At 31.1% G+C, this 21,130-nt stretch overlaps 1 protein-coding gene across 3 annotated transcripts in view; it reads left to right on the top strand.

The window, feature by feature from the left end:
* Isha (Insulator su(Hw) mRNA adaptor) overlaps positions 1-21,130 on the top strand; it is a 73,446-nt gene that overhangs the window by 14,513 nt on the left and 37,803 nt on the right. For all 3 annotated transcript variants that reach the window (XM_067268898.1, XM_067268908.1, XM_067268919.1), the window contains exons 2-4: positions 7,610-7,738; positions 17,351-17,512; positions 17,919-18,018. In XM_067268898.1, the coding sequence (XP_067124999.1) occupies positions 7,610-7,738; positions 17,351-17,512; positions 17,919-18,018 (391 nt within the window). The remainder of the gene's footprint in view (positions 1-7,609; positions 7,739-17,350; positions 17,513-17,918; positions 18,019-21,130) is intronic.

Below are 21,130 nucleotides of genomic sequence, written 5' to 3' on the forward strand. Positions count from 1 at the left end.
ATATTGGAAAATTGAGTTTCAATATTTTACTGGAGGTTCTACATGATACAAACAGGGTTGATGAGAAATATGCTGTCAAAGCAAAAGAATAGTACGATATACTCTGGAATAAAGTTTCCATGGAGCCCTATTCTACAAAGTTTAAGGACTTCATTTCTGAAAGGAGTGATGATTGGTCTGGACACATTTTATTGTGAAATTATGAAGGATGATAGGCAACTGCAAGAACTATGGTCTATAATTAAAATTTTTTTCTTTCTTTCTCACATGGAAATTCAAGTATTGAGAGTGGTTTCTCAATTAACAAATCACTGTTGAGTGAAAATCTTAAGGAAGAAAGTTTAGTCACTCAACGCTTAGATTATGATGGGATCCATTTTGCGGGTTGTATCGACCAAATAAATATAGATCATAAATGTTAATAGTCAGAGGATCTAGACAGCAATATATTGCATCTCTGCAACAGAAAAAAGATAGAAGCAGCAGGCATTGAGGGCTGGAGAAAAAATAAAAGTTATACAACTTAAGGATTTAAAACAATGCAAGAAAATGTTAAGAAAAGGAAGAAAAAGAGATTGAAATGAAAATAAATACACTTGAGGAGAAAAAGCTAAAACTACATTAATGTAATAGTTCTTGTGTTTTGTGAAGTGTAGTTAATTTTTTATTTTTTGATTATCTGTATTTTAATAGAGGAAAATAAATACTAAGAAATTTCTCTTTATTTTGGTTCATCATTTGGTAAAAAAAAAACAAAGATTTTATAATAAATTAGATGCTTTTGTTAGAGAAACAATAGTATACATCTATCCCTCTTTTTATACAATATTTTTATGCAATTTTATTGCTCTTTAAAAAAAGTTACTCTATTTGTTGAAAAATTGGTTTTAAAATTACAACTTTCTAAGTCAAGAGTTTATCATTTTAAGCATAATACAGTACTATTTGTATATCAGAGAATAGTGTTTGTTGATTTTATGCTACCTTGTGTTTACTAGATTTACAATGATAAATGATAAAATAAAAAAGCTCATATTTTGTTTGTAAATTTCTTATTTTTCGTTACGATTTGTGGATCCTGTCAAACATTTTTCTACAGGATGTATGTCCTGTATTTTTTTGTGCGACAGTCTTTGGTACGTATCAACTGTGCAAAAAGAGAGATAGATGCACTTGATGTTCACAGTAAGTAAAATGCTGTTTTATTATGTCGATATTCCACACCATAAGAAATGTGAGGGTCAGGGAATTTGGACAAAGTTGGTCAGAGAATTCAAAACAAAAATTTGAATAGGAACCCTGTTTGTAAAAAGACCTGAAAACAAAACTGTTATTTCACTTTCACTTCTGAGTCAAAGAAAAAGATGTGTTACAACTACAAGAGAAACTACTATACTGTTTAGTAATAGTGCAAGAAAAACAGTGTAAAATTTGTGGGATTTTTAATACCTTCCTGAATGTGTGATTTTGGCTTTATATATTGTGTCAAAACCTAAATCTCATATATTATTTGTGTTGATTACTGTTTTCAGATACAGTTATCTTCATCAGACTATTAAAAGAAAAAGAGTTGTTTTGATGAAGATAATGTAATTATCATTGATAGTACTTGCAATTATGCTTTTTAAAATATGGAGCACTTTGTTGTTTATGTTTATCTTGACAGTTATAACTGTAATACAGTTTAATATTTGTGTTAATATATTTTAGTGCATGTGTTGATATCATTTTACTGTAGTGTTTTATGTTAAAAAGCTGAATATATTGTGGGTGTAGAACCATAAGCAGTTAACTGTGAAACTAATTTTCAGAAAAACGGTATTTGAAAGTTGGACCAATCAAAAATTTGCCATTTTTGGTGAGTAGTCATCCACCAAAACTCTTCTATTTCATGTAACTGCTCAGAATTTTATGTGTGTTTATGGTCCCAAATAGAATGTATTGAATATAAAAGCAATACCCTATTATTGAAAAACTGCAAAGTTTAAAGTTTTTATTTTACCATGTAATTGGAAATGTCTTTTGACAATGGATATCCCTAACAACAATTAACCTTTATTGTACAATAAAATAACCGTAATAAATATAAATTAACATATATACGTATATAAAAATTTTTGAATTTGTGTTTCAAATACAAAAATGTTGTAAGAACATTACTTCATTGGAACTCTCAGTTTAAATGTTTGAATTATATCCGTTTATTGGTTTATTTGGAAAGTTAATAGCTATTTTTAAGAGAAATAAAAGAAACTATTTTAAAACTAAAAATATATACTTTTATTCCATTATGTATGCACAACTGTTTTTAATGACGTGTTGCCATCTATGGGGGAGCTTCATGAAGAACTTTTCAGTTTTTCCCGTGGAAAACTGATCCACGTAGTTTTTGCAAGCTTCCAAAGTATCAAAGTTTTTATCATGAAGGGAATTTTGCAGAGAACAGAACAAGTGGTAGTCCGACGGGGCAAGGTCGGGTGAGTATGCAGGGTGGAGTAAAACATCCTAGCCTAGTTCCAATAATTTTTGGCATGTTCATAAAGATGTGTGCGGTCTGGCATTATCTTGGTGAAACACAGTGCCTTTTCTGTTGGCCAGTTCCGGACGGTTTTCTTTAATTGCCATGTTCAGTTTATCCAATTGGAAACAATGCTTATCAGAATCAATTGTTTGATTCTGTGGAAGCAGCTCATAGTACAGGATTCCTTTCCGATCCCACCAGATGGTGAGCATGACCTCCTTTGGATGAAGACCAGCCTTTGGAGTTTTTAATAGTGGTTCATTTTTCTTACCCCATGATCATTTTCAGCTGATGTTATAAACGATCCACTTTTCATCACCTGTCACTAAATGCTTCAGAAAAGGGTCATTTTGATTTTGTCTTTGAAGAGAATCACAAATGGAGATTTGATCCAGTAAGTTCTTTTCTGTTATAAGTCATGAGGTATCCAAATGTCGTAACGATTCATGTATCTGAGCTTCTTTAGATGTTGAAATATAGTACTGTTTGATGACTTCACTATGTCTGCAATCTCTTGAGTTGTGTGATGAGGGTTTTCGTCCAATAATGCTTTTATCTGGTCCTCTTCAATAATGGGAGGTCTTCTTGAGTGGGGGAGCATTTTCAGGACCTAAATTACCCACTTTAAATTTTGCAAACTACTTTCAAACAGTTGATTCTGCTACAGCACTCCTATGTAAACATCACATATTTTTTTTTGCTGTTTGTACAGCATTTTTGTTGTTACAATAATTAAAAAAAAGTGTCAATAGTGTCCTTTGTTTGCATCCTTTTTTGCAATGAGACAAATAGGGTAGATGTACCAGTTTTGGCCGGTGTACCAGTTCTGGCCAGAAAACAAATTTAACTTAAAAATATAATCACCACATATTCAAATCTGTCCAATGAAACAAACTTTTATTGTTAACTGTTCACACAGTTAACAATAAAAGTTTGTTTCATTTGTGATTATATTTTTAAGTTAAATTTGTTTTCTGGCCAGAACTGGTACTACGCTGGCCAAAACTGGTACATCTACCCTAAATGATATTTGAATATTCTTGATTTTTTTTTTTTTTTGTAATGAACGTGTCTCAAGGTCATTGTAATATTTATTGGTTTATACAGTTCTAATCATTTTCGCATCAATCAGTATCTCAACTGTCGGCTATCAAAATCACTACAAACTTTCTGAACAACCAAAATACAATCTAAGTCTGGCCTCTAAAAGAAATCAAAAACGTTAGTTTTAATAAAGTAGTTTGGTAGTGTGAATGGTATGATAATGGATTTAAATAAGTTGCTTCTTACTGAAAAGTATATCAATATATTTTCTTATTCACTACTAGCATTACAAGAAATAAACACTTGTAGATATCATGTATCTGAGTGTAGATATAGTAATTACAAAATACTTTGAAAAAATAGCTGTTACACAATTATAAATAGTTAGGTGATCATTTGGTAATGTTTCCATATACATATCGGGCTTTACGATGTTTATTATTATACTTATATATATATATATCTGTGGAGTTGTACTTAGGCTGGGCATAGGAGTTGTCCCAGCCAGTGCCATGAATAACCATGTAAGGTTATATCTAAATTTAAATACATCTGGAAGCAAAGGCGTGCTTGGGGTCTGGGTGGTGCAACTGGCAAGTGCACCACTCAGAACCCACTTGCACTGCATGGAGGCTGTGAGTTCAAGCCCCGGCCCAGATCAGTTCTTTTCTTCCAGATAGTTCTGAATTATTTAATAAATTATTAAAATTATAATTATTAATATAGTGAAGAGATGGCACGTGACATCTACCTCTAGTAGCAAATTACTAAGTATTAATTATTAAATTAGCCGTATTATAGCTCAAATATTTAGGTGATCATTTGGTGATGTTTCTATATACATATCAGGCTTTGCAATGTTTATTATACTCATAAATATACTTGGGTGTGTAGGGGATATCCCCTTGAGGTTTCCAAGAATGATCGTTGTGACCAAACCATTGTGCAGTAGATTTTAATAAATATTTTTCATAGATCCTTTTCATTCTTACTGTATTTAAATTTTCAGTAAAGAGAAATAGTGAACCAAATCCATATCTTTAGAAACACTTCCAAACATGCACCATAATGAGGTGTTTTACTATTCTTTGGATTAGTCTCTCAATTAGGGTTAACTAACTCTTCCATGTCCAGAATGATGCTCCATCAGTGGCTTAATCTCAATACTTTCTTGAGTCTACATGAGACATTTTTTAATGTGCTTCTCTGACAGCAAAGATTTGTCTCATTGTCTGGTATTTTATATTTAGTTTGTTCAGTTGACATTGGATGACGATCAGGACAACATCTATCCTCTTTTTGCACAATATATTTTGTCTCTAGCACAATGTAAGGCAAAAGTTCTTGTGGAATATTCATATGATAACTTTATCTTCCTCTTTCATAGTTATTCTTGAACTGTGATCTAGATGAATAATGAACTGAGAATTCTGGTAATAATATTAATTATTACTGTAAAAACAACCTGCAAATGAAAAATTGTATAATTCTGTAATCCAGGGTATTCTGATAACACTGGCAGCAGTGTAGGGGCTACAAAGGTGATAACAGGATGCTTTTGTAAGATGTTTCCTTTCTAGAAGTCTACATTCAGTGTTATGAACAAACTATTGAATTATGCATCAAGTAGTTCTTTGAAATGTGCAAACAGGGAAATCAACACTGTGTGATATAGTAAAGCATTTTTGGGAAACTGGAAACATGTGTGATAAACCATGGAGTGGTTGACCACCAGTAGTAGTGATCCAGAACTAATGGACAATGTATGACAGCACTTATTTTTGTGGAACTGCTTGAAAGTGACAAATGATATTGTTGATTTAAATAGGATGGGACTGCATGCCATACATCAAATGTGTCTACAGTCCTGCTCAGAGAGTTCTTTGTTGACACATTTATGTCAAGGGATCTATGGCATCCAAGGTCTTCAGATTTAAATCCATCTGATTTTTTTGTATTGGGTTCTTGAAAAATTGTGTGTGTGTGAATAACCATCATATCATCTGTGAGCTGAAGATGAACATAACAAATACCATTTGGGCAATAACCGAGCACACTGAAGAAGGTGACTAGAAATGTGTATTGCAAAGTATAGTTGTACCTACAAGAAAATAGTGAATAGTTTTGGCACTAATTGTAACTATGGAGCTTTCCATATTGTGTTCTTGTATCCATGTATCTCATGTTTCATTCTTTGTTCAACCAACATTGCCAATAAATCAGTCACAGATTGTAAAATGCTCTCAGTTCAGTGATTTTTTGAAACACTGTATTATTGATATTATTCATTTAGTACAAACAAATTTTGAAAAATCACATTATAATGGTAAAATTAGACTCAAAAATATGACATTAATTAGATATTATGCCTGCTTGATATTTGCAAGATACACTATGTGAAATGTCTGCTTGTGAAGTAAGTTGTTAGCTACAGACATTATTTTGATATTAATTGCTGTTTACTTATGTCATTATTATTAACACACCTCTGAATATTAATCAAACTACATTTGTACTATTTTGCAATGGGTATGCATGTTTCTTGAATTATAGTATGTTTCATTAGTCTTGGTCTTTAGCTACTTTGAGGTTCAGTAACAATGATGAGTCTGTGTTAGTATAAAAGCTGTTTGAACCTGACGCAGAGCCCAGAAGGGGGTTCAAAAACGTTTGTTCGACGATTTTCGTACACAATCTTACCATAAAAGGTTCTGGTACGTAATTTTTTGTGTTAGTATGTTAATGATACAGTTATATGTATTTAAAGTGATCTGAAGCACGTTGTAAGATGCCGACTTTCAGGGGCAATAAGTTAATTATGCATCAGGAAAAACCTAGGGACTGATCATATGTGGGTGGTGATGCTGGAGGCAAGGATGACCCATGTTATTACAAAGCCATTTATTTTTGACATAAAATAACTAACACTATGAACAAAATAGACTGCCTTGAGGATCAGGCAGTCTATTTTGTTCGGGCACTGGGTATGATGATCGTCAATTTTGCAGGGTTGCTCAACAGTTGATGGTGACGGTGCAGCTCAGGGGTGGAGACATCGTAGGCGAGATGGTCTTCTGAATCACAAATCCTTGAAAGTCTGGATAGGTTGAATGAGATACGTTGGATGAATTGGAACAGTTCAGAGAGGATGCGACACTGGTGAACCACTGCCAAAATTGGAGGCGAACTGTCGTTTTGATCTTGAGATTTGGGGTTTTATATGATTTTTCCTTCAAATCTTGCCTTTTGATTGGTTCTGGGTTCTGTACTCCCTTCCTCACTTCCCGGTGGGTCCCCCTTTTCTTTCTAGGTAAAACCTGAGACTTGTTTGGGTGACAAGAAAGGTCCATTTTGTGGTGTCTGTCTGATACTTTTTTATTGACTCTGATGGATTTTGTTCATAGATCTATCGGTCGTGCACTCATAATTCAGCCTGTTGTTTCTATTTTCTGTCAGTTGTTGGATTTTAATGACTACATGTGATGTTTTCTTAACCACTTAATCTCCCCTTTCTTGACTTTTTAATCTAGATTGACTGTTTATGAATGCTCTTGTCAAGAGTCCCATCTTCTCCGGCTGACATTTCACCTGATCCATTACATAGTTGTCTTTGTGTTTGTTTTAACAGCTACAGTTTTCTTTTCTCTCCTTCCTCTTACATAACTAACATAACTTTTGATCCGAGTCAACAATAGCGTTTTCGCTTTTAACATGTAAAAATTAAGTTTTGGTTTTGACCTGTTCTGGAACCTCACACATCTCAGGTTATTAGCATGGATTCCTTTTAATCTGTAAATAATTTGTGTGCACTTAAAGTTAAACAAAAAAAAGAAGAAGAAAACATTGGAAAAAATGTTTTTCAAAACTTTGTTTATGATAATGATGTAACAACTGACTTTTTCAGTATCTTAATTTTATATAAACATTGTGTGTATAATATACTATATATATACATATATATATATATATATTATATGCAATTTTTATTATTAAAAAAAAATCTAAATCATAACATACAATTAATTTCAATTTTAATTTCTTTAGCTTTCATCTTTGTATGAATGTAAGCCACCCATATCAAAGGCTAAAATGACTCAAGTTACGAAAGCTGCAATTAAGGGGATTAAGTTTTATAAACATATAGTACAAAGTGTTGAGAAGTTTGTTCAAAAGGTATGTTTTATTATTAGTCTTTATTTATTATATTTATCATCTATATTTTAATATAAATGCAAGGAATAAATATTTATTTTATATTATTATTGTTGTTGGTGGTGGATTGTGTTCCAATCAGCTAGTACCGGTGCTTAGCAAGTTCTATATAAGAAGGTCAGGACGCGTACTGGAGCTGCCATTTTGGGCCATGTTAACAATAAATAATTGCTTGTTAACATTTTTTCACCAGAACACATTCAAAATTTAAATGTATAAGCATTCTTTTGATCAGATCAGTTAACACCTCTAGGGGAATATATCTAAGATTATTTTAACATGTCTATCTTACTATCTTTTTAAAATATTTTCAGAAAACTACAGTCATAAGTTTAAAAAATGTATTTACATAGATGTGTGAGTTTTTTGTTTTATCAATAAATCAATAAAAATTTTTAAATAAGCAACATAAAAATGTTAAATTAGACTAATTTGCTTAGTGTTTTTAAAAATGAGAAAATGGCTAAAATGATTGAGATAATTCCAAAACAGCAGGACTGCTGATTTCAAACCAGGATGCTAAAGCTATTGTTAGTAATCTTGTCTTTGAGTCAGAACAAGGTTATTTATATGAGGGGATCAGCTCTATTTCATAGTTTTCATTACCACCCAGAAAAAATTCTGGGGAGAACACAGGAAAAAGATGTTATTTTGTTCATGATGCTAGTATATGTGTGTATATTTTCAATTTTTCCAACTTTATATATGTTTAGTATGGCTACTACTTTCTGTAATCTGATGTAGGTGCTATTATTAAAGTTTATTGTTCCTAAACTTTGGTACAAGTATATAAATATTGATTACAGTAGATGTATTAACTTTCTCTAAATATATGTCTCTTTAATCCGAATGTAAATTGGTTTCGGTAGACTATCATAACAGCTTTCAGGTTAGGTACTTCTTTTATTGTTTTTCCAAATGCATTTTAGGCTTATTTAATTTCGGAGCCCCTCTTCACTGCAATACAACAAAATGGGGTGTCACCGCCTTTCAATATTCCCTTGTTACACTTGTACAATACTTTTATGGTTTAAAATGTTATGTAATTCGATATACACCCACTGTTTTATATTTCGTTGTGGGCTACTGACTTCTGGCATTGTGTTTGTGCATGACAATGCGCAACTGCATACCGCATGTATAACGACGATGCTGCTTGATTTATTTTGCTGGGAACAATTCTATCACCCTCCTTATAGTCCGGACCTAGCTCCATCCGACTTCCATTTGTTTTCTCATCTCAAGAAATTTCTTTGCAAGTGATGATGAGATCAAGGTAAACGTCCAGAACTGGTTCAGGTCGCAGGCGGTCGTATTCTATGAAGCGCGTATGTTGCAATTAGTGCCAAGATATGACACATGCCTTAATTTGCATGGTGAATGTTAAAAAGTAGCTTAAGGTATGTAGATTTTTCTGTAATAAAATACAAATGAAAACAAATTACAAATCTTTTTTAATACCCAAACAGTACTTGCTTTCTGGATGAACTTACTACATTAAAACAAAAACCATATAAAGAGTTTGGTTATTTTAGCTTACCATTCTCATGTTTATTGTGATTCTTGGATGATATGAAATGGCATGATTTCATTGGTCAAACAGACAGAATATTTTTCTAATGTTAGCTGTAACAAATTGTTTCATTCACAGTTGAATATCAAATGGTAATCTGCCAACAAATTAAATTTCATGAAAAATAGACCAAATATTTAAAGTTGGCACCCTCGAAAACCACTTAAATCATATTTTGTGCTCACAGGTAACGTATTATATAATTTTCCTATTCGAATGCCACTATACCACTGCATCCAATAGGAAGAAGGGAGTTTTGTGGAAGGGGGTTGAAGTAAATTCAACCAAAAGTGGTAGTTGACCGCCTCCTGGAGGAGAGGATGGTCAACAATTTCTAATTAATACTGGTTTACTATTAATATTTGAAAAGTGATTTGTGTTGGATAGGTTGTGATGGCTCCACACACAATTGAAGTTGCTGACCTTAATGTCCAAAAGACTTGATATAAAGAGTGTTTAAATAAAAATCATGTAAAAATGTGAGAATAATTGCTTTTATGTGATCCCATAAAAAAATTTGTGAAACAGATTGAAAAAGTAAAGCTCAGCAAAAACATCTAAGTAAAAGAAACTTTTGAAACTTATGGCATAAGAATAGTGGATGCAGATTTGACAGCAATACTCAACATATGTATAAAGTGCACATTACACAGACTACAACTACAGGAAATTTTGAATGAAGCAATGTTGCCATGATAGTAAATTAAAAAAATAAACATCTGTACAGAAAAAGACTTTGAGCTCTACTTTGTACCTTAAAATTGTTGCACATACATTAATTTGGCTGAATGTTACAACATCTGAAACAGTATCAGTAGGAAGTTTGAGGCAATGGGTTTATAAGTTAAATAAGGGGAGATGAAATCAGGGGAGGGGTGGGGTGTCCAGGTTTTATGGTAGTTAAGTATATCCTTGTAAATATTGCATTTATAGAAAAATTATTAGAATTGGTTTATTTGGTTATGGCAATGTGACATGTGAGTGATCTGCCAAGGAAGATGCATCCCAGAAAGATGTTCATGTACAGCTGGTCCCTATTTAGGTATTACTAACATAAAAAACTCCACAGGGCCAATCCATTGGCAATGTGCGAATTCATGACTGACTACAGGTGTTTGGTGGTTTTATAGACTCTGTTATTGAAGGGGACTTATTGGGCTGCAATTTAAAAAAAATTGTGGACCTATAAATTTACACTGTCATTGTTTATCTGTCCTTCCTGAATCTTGAGAATGAAGTTAGATGAACATTGGGATCAGATATGGAAAGCTTAAAAGCAGAAGGTTCAGATTAACTATATATTGAACTTCCTGTTTGCACCAGAAATGTTATTTCAGTTCAAAAATTTTCCCCTGCACAGAGATAGGTACATAACTGGCACAGCTCTATTGCTAGTAGGAAAAATATGATGTACAGGGGCAAAACACTATTCTGCTCTACTCAGGCAAGTGCTATGTACTACCTGTTCCAATAATGGCATAATGGCACATCTATTTTATGGTATATCATTGTTGCTATAATTAAGTGAATATAATATATACAGTCAAACCTGTTTTTATGCGGGGGATAGGGACCGCATTAAAAAAACGCATAAAAAAAAATCTCACGAAACTTCACGAATGGCTGTAAATAATAGTTTTCGCGACACAATTAAAAAATATTTTTTTATGCAGTCAACAGGGACCGCATAAAAAAAGTCTCACATAGAAAATAACTCAAAACCATACGAAATAGAATTTATTGACAACAGATGTCAGCACTTGACTGCATCGTCTGGTCTATCGTCTGTTTTACATATTTTTGTCCAGGTGGTGTTTTGTTGACTTAAAAAGTAAATTATTTCATTTTTCGCATATTCATGCAATAATATTACTATAATAAGTGCATTTATGCTATAATAAGTTTATTTAGCTATAATAAGTCAACGTGAGACATGACGAATCGCACGAAACTAGTCGCCAACTATACCGCACAAATAAAAAATCGCACAAAAAAAACCGCATAAATTAAAAATTCGCATTAAAAAAATCGCACATAAAAAGAGCGCATAAAAACAGGTTTGACTGTATTTTAAAAAATTATATCCTTTTCTTGTAAGAACTATATATAGTTTTTTTTATTTTCTTAAATTTTTTGCCAATAGATGGTGCTACATATAAAGCCTGCAATCAAATATAGATGGAAATTAAATGATATATAGAAATCCAATCGGTATTTTGGGGTGGTATGTATGACATGATCTAAGTTATAAGTATGTGAATGTATTGTAACTACAGAGTTTTGTAGCAATTGGTCGAACGGCCTAGGCATGCATAACGAGTAAAAAAACATCCTCATTTATATATATATAAAATAAGTTTTAATTTTATTGTTATATATGGAAAAGTATATTACGGTGGCATTCAGTTTTTGCAGTTATTTTGGAACTTGCTTATACTGATGATGATAAGTGAAGTAAATAAATTAAGACTACAAACAGTGGAAGTGTGGGATTTGATCAACTTTGTCATTAAAAGGACATGTTAAAATAATAATTGTATACAACTTTAAGATTTATTAATTGTGATTACTGTTATTGTAAATTAATTAATGAAAATTCATACAATGGATAATTGAATATTAAATTTAGTTATTTTTAACTACTTTACAGTAAACATTAAATAATTAAAGAACTCCATAAGACTGATAACAATAACCGAATGACTGCATTTTATCAGCAAACTGAGGCAAAAAGACAGCTTAAAAATATCTGTTTACCTGAAGATAATGATAACTATTAAACAAGTTTCTGATTACAATAAGCAAGGTTATGTATTTTGACTTATTGAAGTGAGGCGAGCGAGCTAACTCAAATTGACAAATCACCAAAACACGTTTTGCAAAGTGATAACTTGACCGATTTTAACAAAATTTTGCACATTAATAGAAGTAATAAAATGACACAAGGAGGCTGAATTTTAAAATTCGACCCAGAATGTTAAATAGTAGGATCAAAGGTCATCCCTAGGTTAAGCCACTGAAAAAATTTTGCATTGTAAAAACATAAACAAATGAATGCACATTACTAACAATTGAAATATGGTGAAGCTCTTGCCAAATTTTTTTCCATTTTTCTTGAAAAATTGACCATATACCACATACACCTTACCTACATAAATTAATGTATTATATCTTGCACAATGTTTATTATGTAAGTTAAGGAAGTTTGAACAAAGATAAAATTCACTACTTATGCAGAGTGACAAAGTCGCTTTAATTTAGCACTCTAATGACCTGACACAAGTTCACAAGCCATCATTGCACTTTACTCATGGATGAAGTTCTCCTAGTATGTTTTGGGATATTCTGATATATTAAATCATTGATAACAATCAGTCATTGTAATAAGCAGATTTTATTATATATTATCTATATTAGCAGTTTATCAAAATTTTAAGAATGAATTCTAAGATTGATATTTACAAACGTAAACTATAGCTAGATTATTTATGGACTACGACTATGCTAATTTTTAAATAATTAGAAAAAAAGGGGGGGTTCAGATATTCGTGAGTGTAAAAAAATACATGCATTCTATTGGAATATAAACAAAGATTATATATATCTTACCTATTTTTGACATAGAATAATTAGGGGAAACAAGTGTTTTTGACTGCTCTCACGGTGGCCAAACTGTGGCTCTTTTCTAGTATACTTGTGGCTCACTGCAAGATACTTAAATTTATACCAAATTTGTTTTTATTTTAATTTTGCTTTTATTATTTTTTATGTATGATTCCTGGATAATATAAAATAAATAATATATTGTTTGAAATAAAAAAGTCAAAATATGGCAACGTTATACATTATTTATTGAAAAATAAATGTAATATTTATTAAATATCATAATACGTAAAAACATTAATAGAAAAAAATAATTATAATGCTTATTTATCCAAATCAACATTAAAAATGAATATATAATGAATAACAATTTCTATAACGTTAATAGTTTTGAAATTTATATTTCCTTATTGACAATTGAAACTAGGAAACGTTTAGAATTTTTTGGTTTTTAAATTTAGATTATGCTACTTAATACGGCAATTATAATTTATTTATTATTAAAAAAAAATTATATTGTATTATAAAACATAATATAAAATGAAATAATAGCTAAAGTGTTGTTTTTTTTTAATAAATATTTAAATGAATTGCTGTGGAAAAATATGTATGTATGTATATGCGGCTCTTCAACGAATTCTGTTTTTAATATATGGCTCAAGTTCTAAAGAGTCTGGCTACCCCTGCCATATATAGTTCTTGAAGATTGCTTTGTTGGGTTGCAATTTGAAAAAATTGTAGACCTATAAATTTCCACTGTTGTCTGTTTGTCTGTCCTTCCTTAATCTTGAGAATGGAGTTAGGTAGATGAAATTTAAGACCAGATATGGAAAGCTTAGTGGCAGGAGGCCCCAATTAACTATATACAAACTTCTGGAATGAGCCAGAAGTAATGTTATTTTAATTCAAAAATTTTCCCCTGATAGGCGTTAGATGATTGGCATGACTGTAACAGGAAAGTATGATGTATAGGGGCAAGGCACTACTAATTTGAGGTGGAGAGCATATATTTTAAATGAAATAAATTAAAAATATGAGTTACAATGCCTGGCTGCAATTTTTAATGTTTCAGTAAATAATTGTTCGTTTTGTTCATGAACTTTTTACATCACATTTAATTAACAGATATACATATTTATCTATCTTGAGGAAACCGTGTTTTGTATTTTCTTTTCGTTTCTTTTCTTTCAAAGACACAATGTAGTGACGTAAACTTAAACACTGGGCGAATTTTTCATCCTTTTTATTCGGTTGGAACGCTTTTTTATTACATAACGCGTTTCGGACCGATGCCCCTCTTCAGCCAACTAAACATTAAAAAGTAAGAGATGGCTATATACAAACATTTAAAATAAATACCGCGACGGTATACATAATTAGTTTTTAGAGGTTATTACCTTCTAAATCCTGGTGGTGAGAGCTTGTATACCATTAAAAGCTATTAACATACCGTACTTTATTCGGTAGTTTAGACGGATGTAATAGTTTAAGGGTACGAAGATTTAAAGTACAACAGACTAAACTCAGTATTCCATGACCATTGTGTGTTAAATAACTGTAAAATCGATGATACTAAAACAAGCATTCTACATAGAGAAAAGAAGACATACAACAGGAAATTCAAAGAAAGTGTAGAAATCATTAAAAATAAAAATAAGATCTGTATAAATACTAATCTAAGCATAAAAATTAATGAAAATTGGATTAAACTACTATAAAATATACTATAAAATAAAAAACAGTTTTAAGATCTGATGTTACGTCACTTGCATAGCGACAGATATTAAAAATATTAAAAGCGGAAAAAATAGCAATGGCCACATGCTGTGTACTGATGAGTTCTAAAAAATCACCGCCAGGTCCCCGAATAATTTTATCGGAAAAGAAACCTATTAAAAGGAATATTCCCCTGCTGATGCTCGACCAGATATATGTAAATTAGAAACAGATCGTACTCCGCAGTTGAGGTGGAGGAGTACGAGATCAGCGTTAGACAACACACCGGTAGACGAATTCCAGGTATGGTTTCACGAATGCGATTTGTGAAGAATAACCCAGTATACTTCTACAGACTGATACTCAACTTTTTTACCGAATTTTATAAAGATTCGTACCCTTGGACTATTACATCCGTCTAAACTACCGAACGAGGTACGGACCAGCTTTTAATGGTATACAAGCTCTTACCACCAGGATTTAGAAGGTAATAACCTCTAAAAACTAATTATGTATACCGTCGCGGTATTTATTTAAAATGTTTGTATATAGCCATCTCTTACTTTTTAATGTTTAGTTGGCTGAAGAGGGGCATCGGTCCGAAACGCGTTATGTAATAAAAAAGCGTTCCAACCGAATAAAAAGGATGAAAAATTCGCCCAGTGTTTAAGTTTACGTCACTACATTGTGTCTTTGAAAGAAAAGAAACGAAAAGGGAGATATACAGATAATTATCTTATTACCTTCTGTATAATAAGATAATTATCTGTATATCTGTTAATATAATAAAAAAAAAATTGTTAACAGTTTTAATGATAATTCATTAAAATCGTTAACAATTTATTTATTTATTTATTTTTTACTGCATCTCCGATTGCTCTTACTGCTACTGATGAAAAACTCTATGATTTTATTTGTAAAATACTGTTTTAAATTAGAATGGACCTTCATCCAATTTAATATGAAATAAATTCAGTAGAGAATTCACTTCAATGTTTCCATCCTAATTATTGTTTAGTGTTTTCATTATGATATAAACTCTCTTTGTCAGTGTTTTTTATATTGTATTTTAATACCTTGATCCTATTATTTACACAAGGGGTTCACTTAATATTTATCCAAGCACAAAAGAAAGATTCTTCTAGCATTGCACAAGTGTGTTAGGTGCCTTAGTTCCAGTGTCATGTTTATAATAAAAGTAATTAGTTTGTTCATGACAGGGCTATGTATAAATTGCATGGTATTTCTAAGATAAGTTTTCCATTTTTCCTGATCAGAATTCTTTCCAACAAAAGGGAATTATTTTAAGAAGATTTAACATAATGTACAAAGAATCTCTGAATGTAAAGGATAAAAAATCAACATTGAATAAAGTAATACAGAAACAGTTAGCTTGTACTGTACATGGTTGAGTGGTCTTATGGACCCATGCCTACTCAGTGTCACTGTCCTAAAAACCTCTCTTCATATAGTATAGTAGGAAAGGTATTCCTCTCTTATTTATGTATGCAGCTTGCCAAAATCATGCAGTACTGCTGGGTAAATGTAAATTTATGCTTTTAGGGTGACTCTATGAGAAAGGTCCAGTGGGTCAAGTCTGGCATAAGCAGTAAGACCGTGTTGTCTTATTTGTCAGTTGCTTGAACTACTCTGGGAACAAGTCAGCATACTAACCTGCTGTAATTGCTCCAACAGTAAGTCACTGAACCATTTGTCCATTACATATAGGATATTAAAATAATTATGGTTTGGTCAATGACTTTGTGAACAAGAACCTGCTCACTCCAGATACCATACCAGATGTTTAGAGTAAAACGAATCTTGTGACATGTATTTTGGAGTACACTGTGCTCAGTGGTATGCATTATGGTGGTTACACACCATTTAGGTAAAAAGTTTCTTGTCAGTCCATATGATCTATTCAAGCAGTTGTAGTTTGACTTGGCATAAAATTAACATTATGTTGCACTAGTCAATTTCATGCCTGCCATTTGTTTGCCAGCATTTGAATGGTGCATATTATGGCAATATAAAATTTGATCTATTTGGACTGTTGAAATCCACATTGTTAAAAAAAATTTTGAGACTATAGCAAAGCTAAATGATCAGCAGATACATGTTGCAAGTTTCACTTCTGATGTTCAGGTGAGCTTGCAAACCATACTTTGGCCATTGTTGATAACATTATGTATTCATAATAGATTGTTAATTGATGTATATTACGTAGATTGTTGATCACAATTGTATAAATGTATCACTTTCATTTATGAATTAATAGCCTAACTATTTGTTATTTATTCCACAGTATTTACTTTTTCTTATGCATGTATTTTAAGTTTTTTATTCCTATTTTATCTACCAAGTATCTATCTATACATCTAATTTATTATTTATATTTAATTTTTATCTTTTTTTTCCTGTCTGTTTGTTGTTCTTTTCTATAAACTATTCTTACAGAAAAATGAAAGCAAACTCCCAACTTATTAGTTGGAGTTTCATTTCATTTGAGGAAATCAAAAATGTCTGTAGACATGTTCAATTTTGTTACCAGACAGAATTTAGGTTTGGTGTTGTGTTTGATACTTACTAACCTGCTTAATGCGAAGTATATTAATGATAGATTTTAAAATTATTACATTTGCCCATTTTTTTTTAATTCGAAATTGATTTTTATTCTTCAGTGCCGTGCAGAATATAAAGTGCCAGGACTTTACGTCATCGATTCTATTGTACGACAGTCTAGACATCAATTTGGTTGTGAAAAAGATGTATTTGCACCTAGATTTACTAAGAATATAACTGCAACTTTCCAAAATCTTTTTAAATGTCCTTTTGAAGATAGAGTAAGTAATATTTATTCTAATATTTATAAATTAAAATTACAGCATACAATTATTTGTGTTGTTTACAGAAGATATTCAAATTTTTAAAAAAGTCTGTATATAGTTGAATGTTTAGCTATAAAAATCGATTTTGGATGTATAAAAAAATATTTGTCGAAAAATCCGCAATGCATTGCTGGAGTTAAATTTGATCATTTGGTAATTGTTGAAAAACATTTTAAGTTTTATTTTTTTTTAATTTATGCATCTTTCAACTAATCAATGAAAAAGTGATTTCGGTTGCCTAATTTAAATGATCTGTTTATTTTGAACATAGTCGCGTAATAAGTTTTTAAATGCAGAAGTGATAAATAATTTATTGAAATGTGTTTTGGCTTGTATTAATTTAAAATTTATTATATTTTAGCCAAAAATTGTTCGGGTATTGAATCTTTGGCAGAAGAATAATGTTTTTCCAAGCGAAGTCATTCAGCCGCTTCTGGATATGGCTAATCCAAATGCTCCAGGTAAGATTTTTTGATGATAACCATATATAAAATTTATAGTGATACGTCTGTCGAGAGGGATAAATCTACTGTATTTTATGGCATGTAAGATGCACTAATATTTCGGGAGATTATTCAGGAAAAATTATTTAGTATATTTAAGTTGTCCCATACATGTGGCAGTCGACCTGAATTTTGTTTACTGAACATTTATCTCTGATTAGCCTTGATGGGAGCTTTCTTTTCACATGAGGCAGCATTGGATGATGGCAATTTGTTTATCCATTGTTGCCACAATAACATTTTTAAGAGTTAGGCTAGGTAGAGGTTACCTGTGACCTATCAAAGGCTGTTTAGAGAAATCATAAGCCTATGGTAGATTGCAACTTCATATATAAAATGAAGGATGATTTTTATTTTTTCTGGAAAAGGGTTGCATGTTATATGCCATAAGATAAGATATATTATTTTTTATTGAAATAAAGTAAAATAATAATATGAAATGTTAAATTAAAATAATAATAATAATAATAATAATAAAACAACAAAATACTTCATTCTTGCTTTAAAATAAAGTTAAAATTAGCTGGTTAATATAACAACAATTATAAATATATTACATTGTTCAATTGAATTTTTATTAGAGAAGATTAATCAGTAACCAGAAATGTAGGTGTTTTTATTTGGGACTTGTATCTTACATTGATTATTGCCAAATGTTTTTTCAAATTGCCTTTGATCATTTTTGTATTGAAGAAAATATTTTTAGTTCTTTATAATTCACATTGAATTCTCATTTTGTACTTTGAATTTAAGTAGTATGGTAAACTATAATTTCATGTAAGAAGTGCTACTGTGCTTCTTGCTTCAGTTTAAATTGTTGTTTGATGGATTTAATGTAGTTATATTTAAAAATTATATAACTTCAGTATTAAATAACCTATTAGATTATAAATTGGGGATGCAAAAATTTGAAATATATATCAATATATGTTAATGGTTATGATTTTTGGTTTTACTGGTGAACATTGTCGTTGTTTACTTGCCTTTATAACTTTATGTATTACATTTAATAATTCGCTTTATTGATTTATTTATGAAATATAATCTCAATATGATTTCACTTTTAACAACTTCATATTAAAAAGTTAAAATATGAAGTCACAAGAGAATAATTTGAAAGAAAACATTGATTTCTGCATGTTGTTTGTTTACTGGATAATGGTTTTCAAGAAGTGTTCTATAAACTTCTAATAGGGGTTCCACAAAAGTTTTAAAATTTATTCAAAAAAGCTCATTTTGTGTCTACTTTTTAAATAGTATTTATTAAAACTGCAGGTTTTCAATATTGTATGTTTATATACAAAAGGGGATATTTGATGTAATTGGCTTGTTGGAGTGCCATCAAAAATTAAATATATCACAAGATAAAAAAAATTACTGTACTAGAAAGTCAATCAGTTATTTCAAGAAAGTAGTTTGAGATTAAATGTGATAACTAAATAATAATAATAATAATATAAAGCAGATTGTATGTTAAAGTTATATTGAATTCAATAAAATGAAGTTATGCTAATATTAAAGGGGTAAATTGTATTCAGCTTTTAAATATTTAAAGACAAGATTATTGATTTAAGTTTTGTGTGATTTTTGAAGTTATTGTTTTTTTGTATTGATCTTTCTGATTTGATACACACTTTTTAATTATAGATTTTAATACTTAGAAAATATTGTTCCTTTATATTTTCTGTTTGCTCTACTTAAATGAAATAAATAAATTTATTTGATGTAATGACATGTGATAGACATATATAATAATTAAAATTTATGTATTATCTCATTACTATACACAAATTTTAATATAGTTTAGTAATAGTTAATAGATTTTGTTATTTGTGCTGTAAACGTACTTATATTCTGTATATAGAAAATACAGTAAAACCTCTAATCTAGAAACTCTTTTTAAGTCAAACTATATTGTCAGTCATATAAAACATTTTGTATATATAATGTCATTAATATTAGGGCGACTGGAAAGTAATGTCGTTTTTTTTTACATTAAAATCAAAGAAATAAATTTTTAACTTGTTTTTATTTTTAATCAATGATGTAATCACCCTCATTATCAACAACCTTTTGCCATCTAGTGCGCAAATTTTCAATGCCAGATCGATAAAAATCAATTGATTTTTGAGCACAATATCTGGAGATGCCATTTCGGATATCATCTAAATTTTCAAAGTTTTTGTCACAAAGTGTTGTAGCAATAAGAATAAATGGAAATCCAATGGTGCAATGTTGGGTGAGTATGGTGGGTGAGGCAATACCTCCCACCCCAATTCATTAATTTTTTCCAGGGTTCGTCTTGCACAGTGTGGTCTTGCATTATCGTGTTACAGAATAACACCTTTTGTGTTGACAATTGCTGGACACTTTTCAATTAAAGATTGATTTACTCGATCCAATTGTTCACAGTAAAGATGTGCATTCACAGTTTCTCCAGGTTTCAGTACTTCAAAATGAATGATTCTGCGAATACTCCACCAAACACACAAAGGTGCTTTTTTGGGATGTGGACCTGGCTTAGCAGTACTTTGTGGCGATTCATTCAGAGAGAGCCACTGCCTTTTGTGTTTTGGATTATCGTAAAGGACCCATTTTTCATCTCCAGTGATCAAGCGATCAAAAAACACTTCTGTATTGTGCCGTTGAAGCAATAAGTTGCATGTGGTGGATTGGTTAGCTTTGTTTTCTTCGGACAGATTATGCGGGCCCCATATACCTGCTCTGCATACTTTACCATTCTGCTGCAAATGTTCTTGGATGGTCGAACAAGGTTGGTTAAGAGTGTTTGACAGTTCCTTGATTGTCTGATACAGATTTGCTTCCACTTCCGCCCTTAACACTTCATTGTCTAAAGTTGTTGGTCTTCCTGATTGATACAAGTCGGAAAGATCAAAATTACTGGATCCGAACTTAGAAAACCACCTTTGGCATTTACGAACGTCTAATGCACTTGGATAAACATAGCAAATGTTTTTGGTAGCAACTGTTGCATTACTACCCTTGTGAAACTCAAAAAGCATACAATGCCGGATATGTATCCTCTTCTGGTATTTGGCTGGCCATTTCA

Source organism: Centruroides vittatus, unplaced genomic scaffold, assembly GCF_030686945.1.
Source record: "Centruroides vittatus isolate TY-2023 unplaced genomic scaffold, ASM3068694v2 contig_1078, whole genome shotgun sequence".
Taxonomy (NCBI): domain Eukaryota; kingdom Metazoa; phylum Arthropoda; class Arachnida; order Scorpiones; family Buthidae; genus Centruroides; species Centruroides vittatus.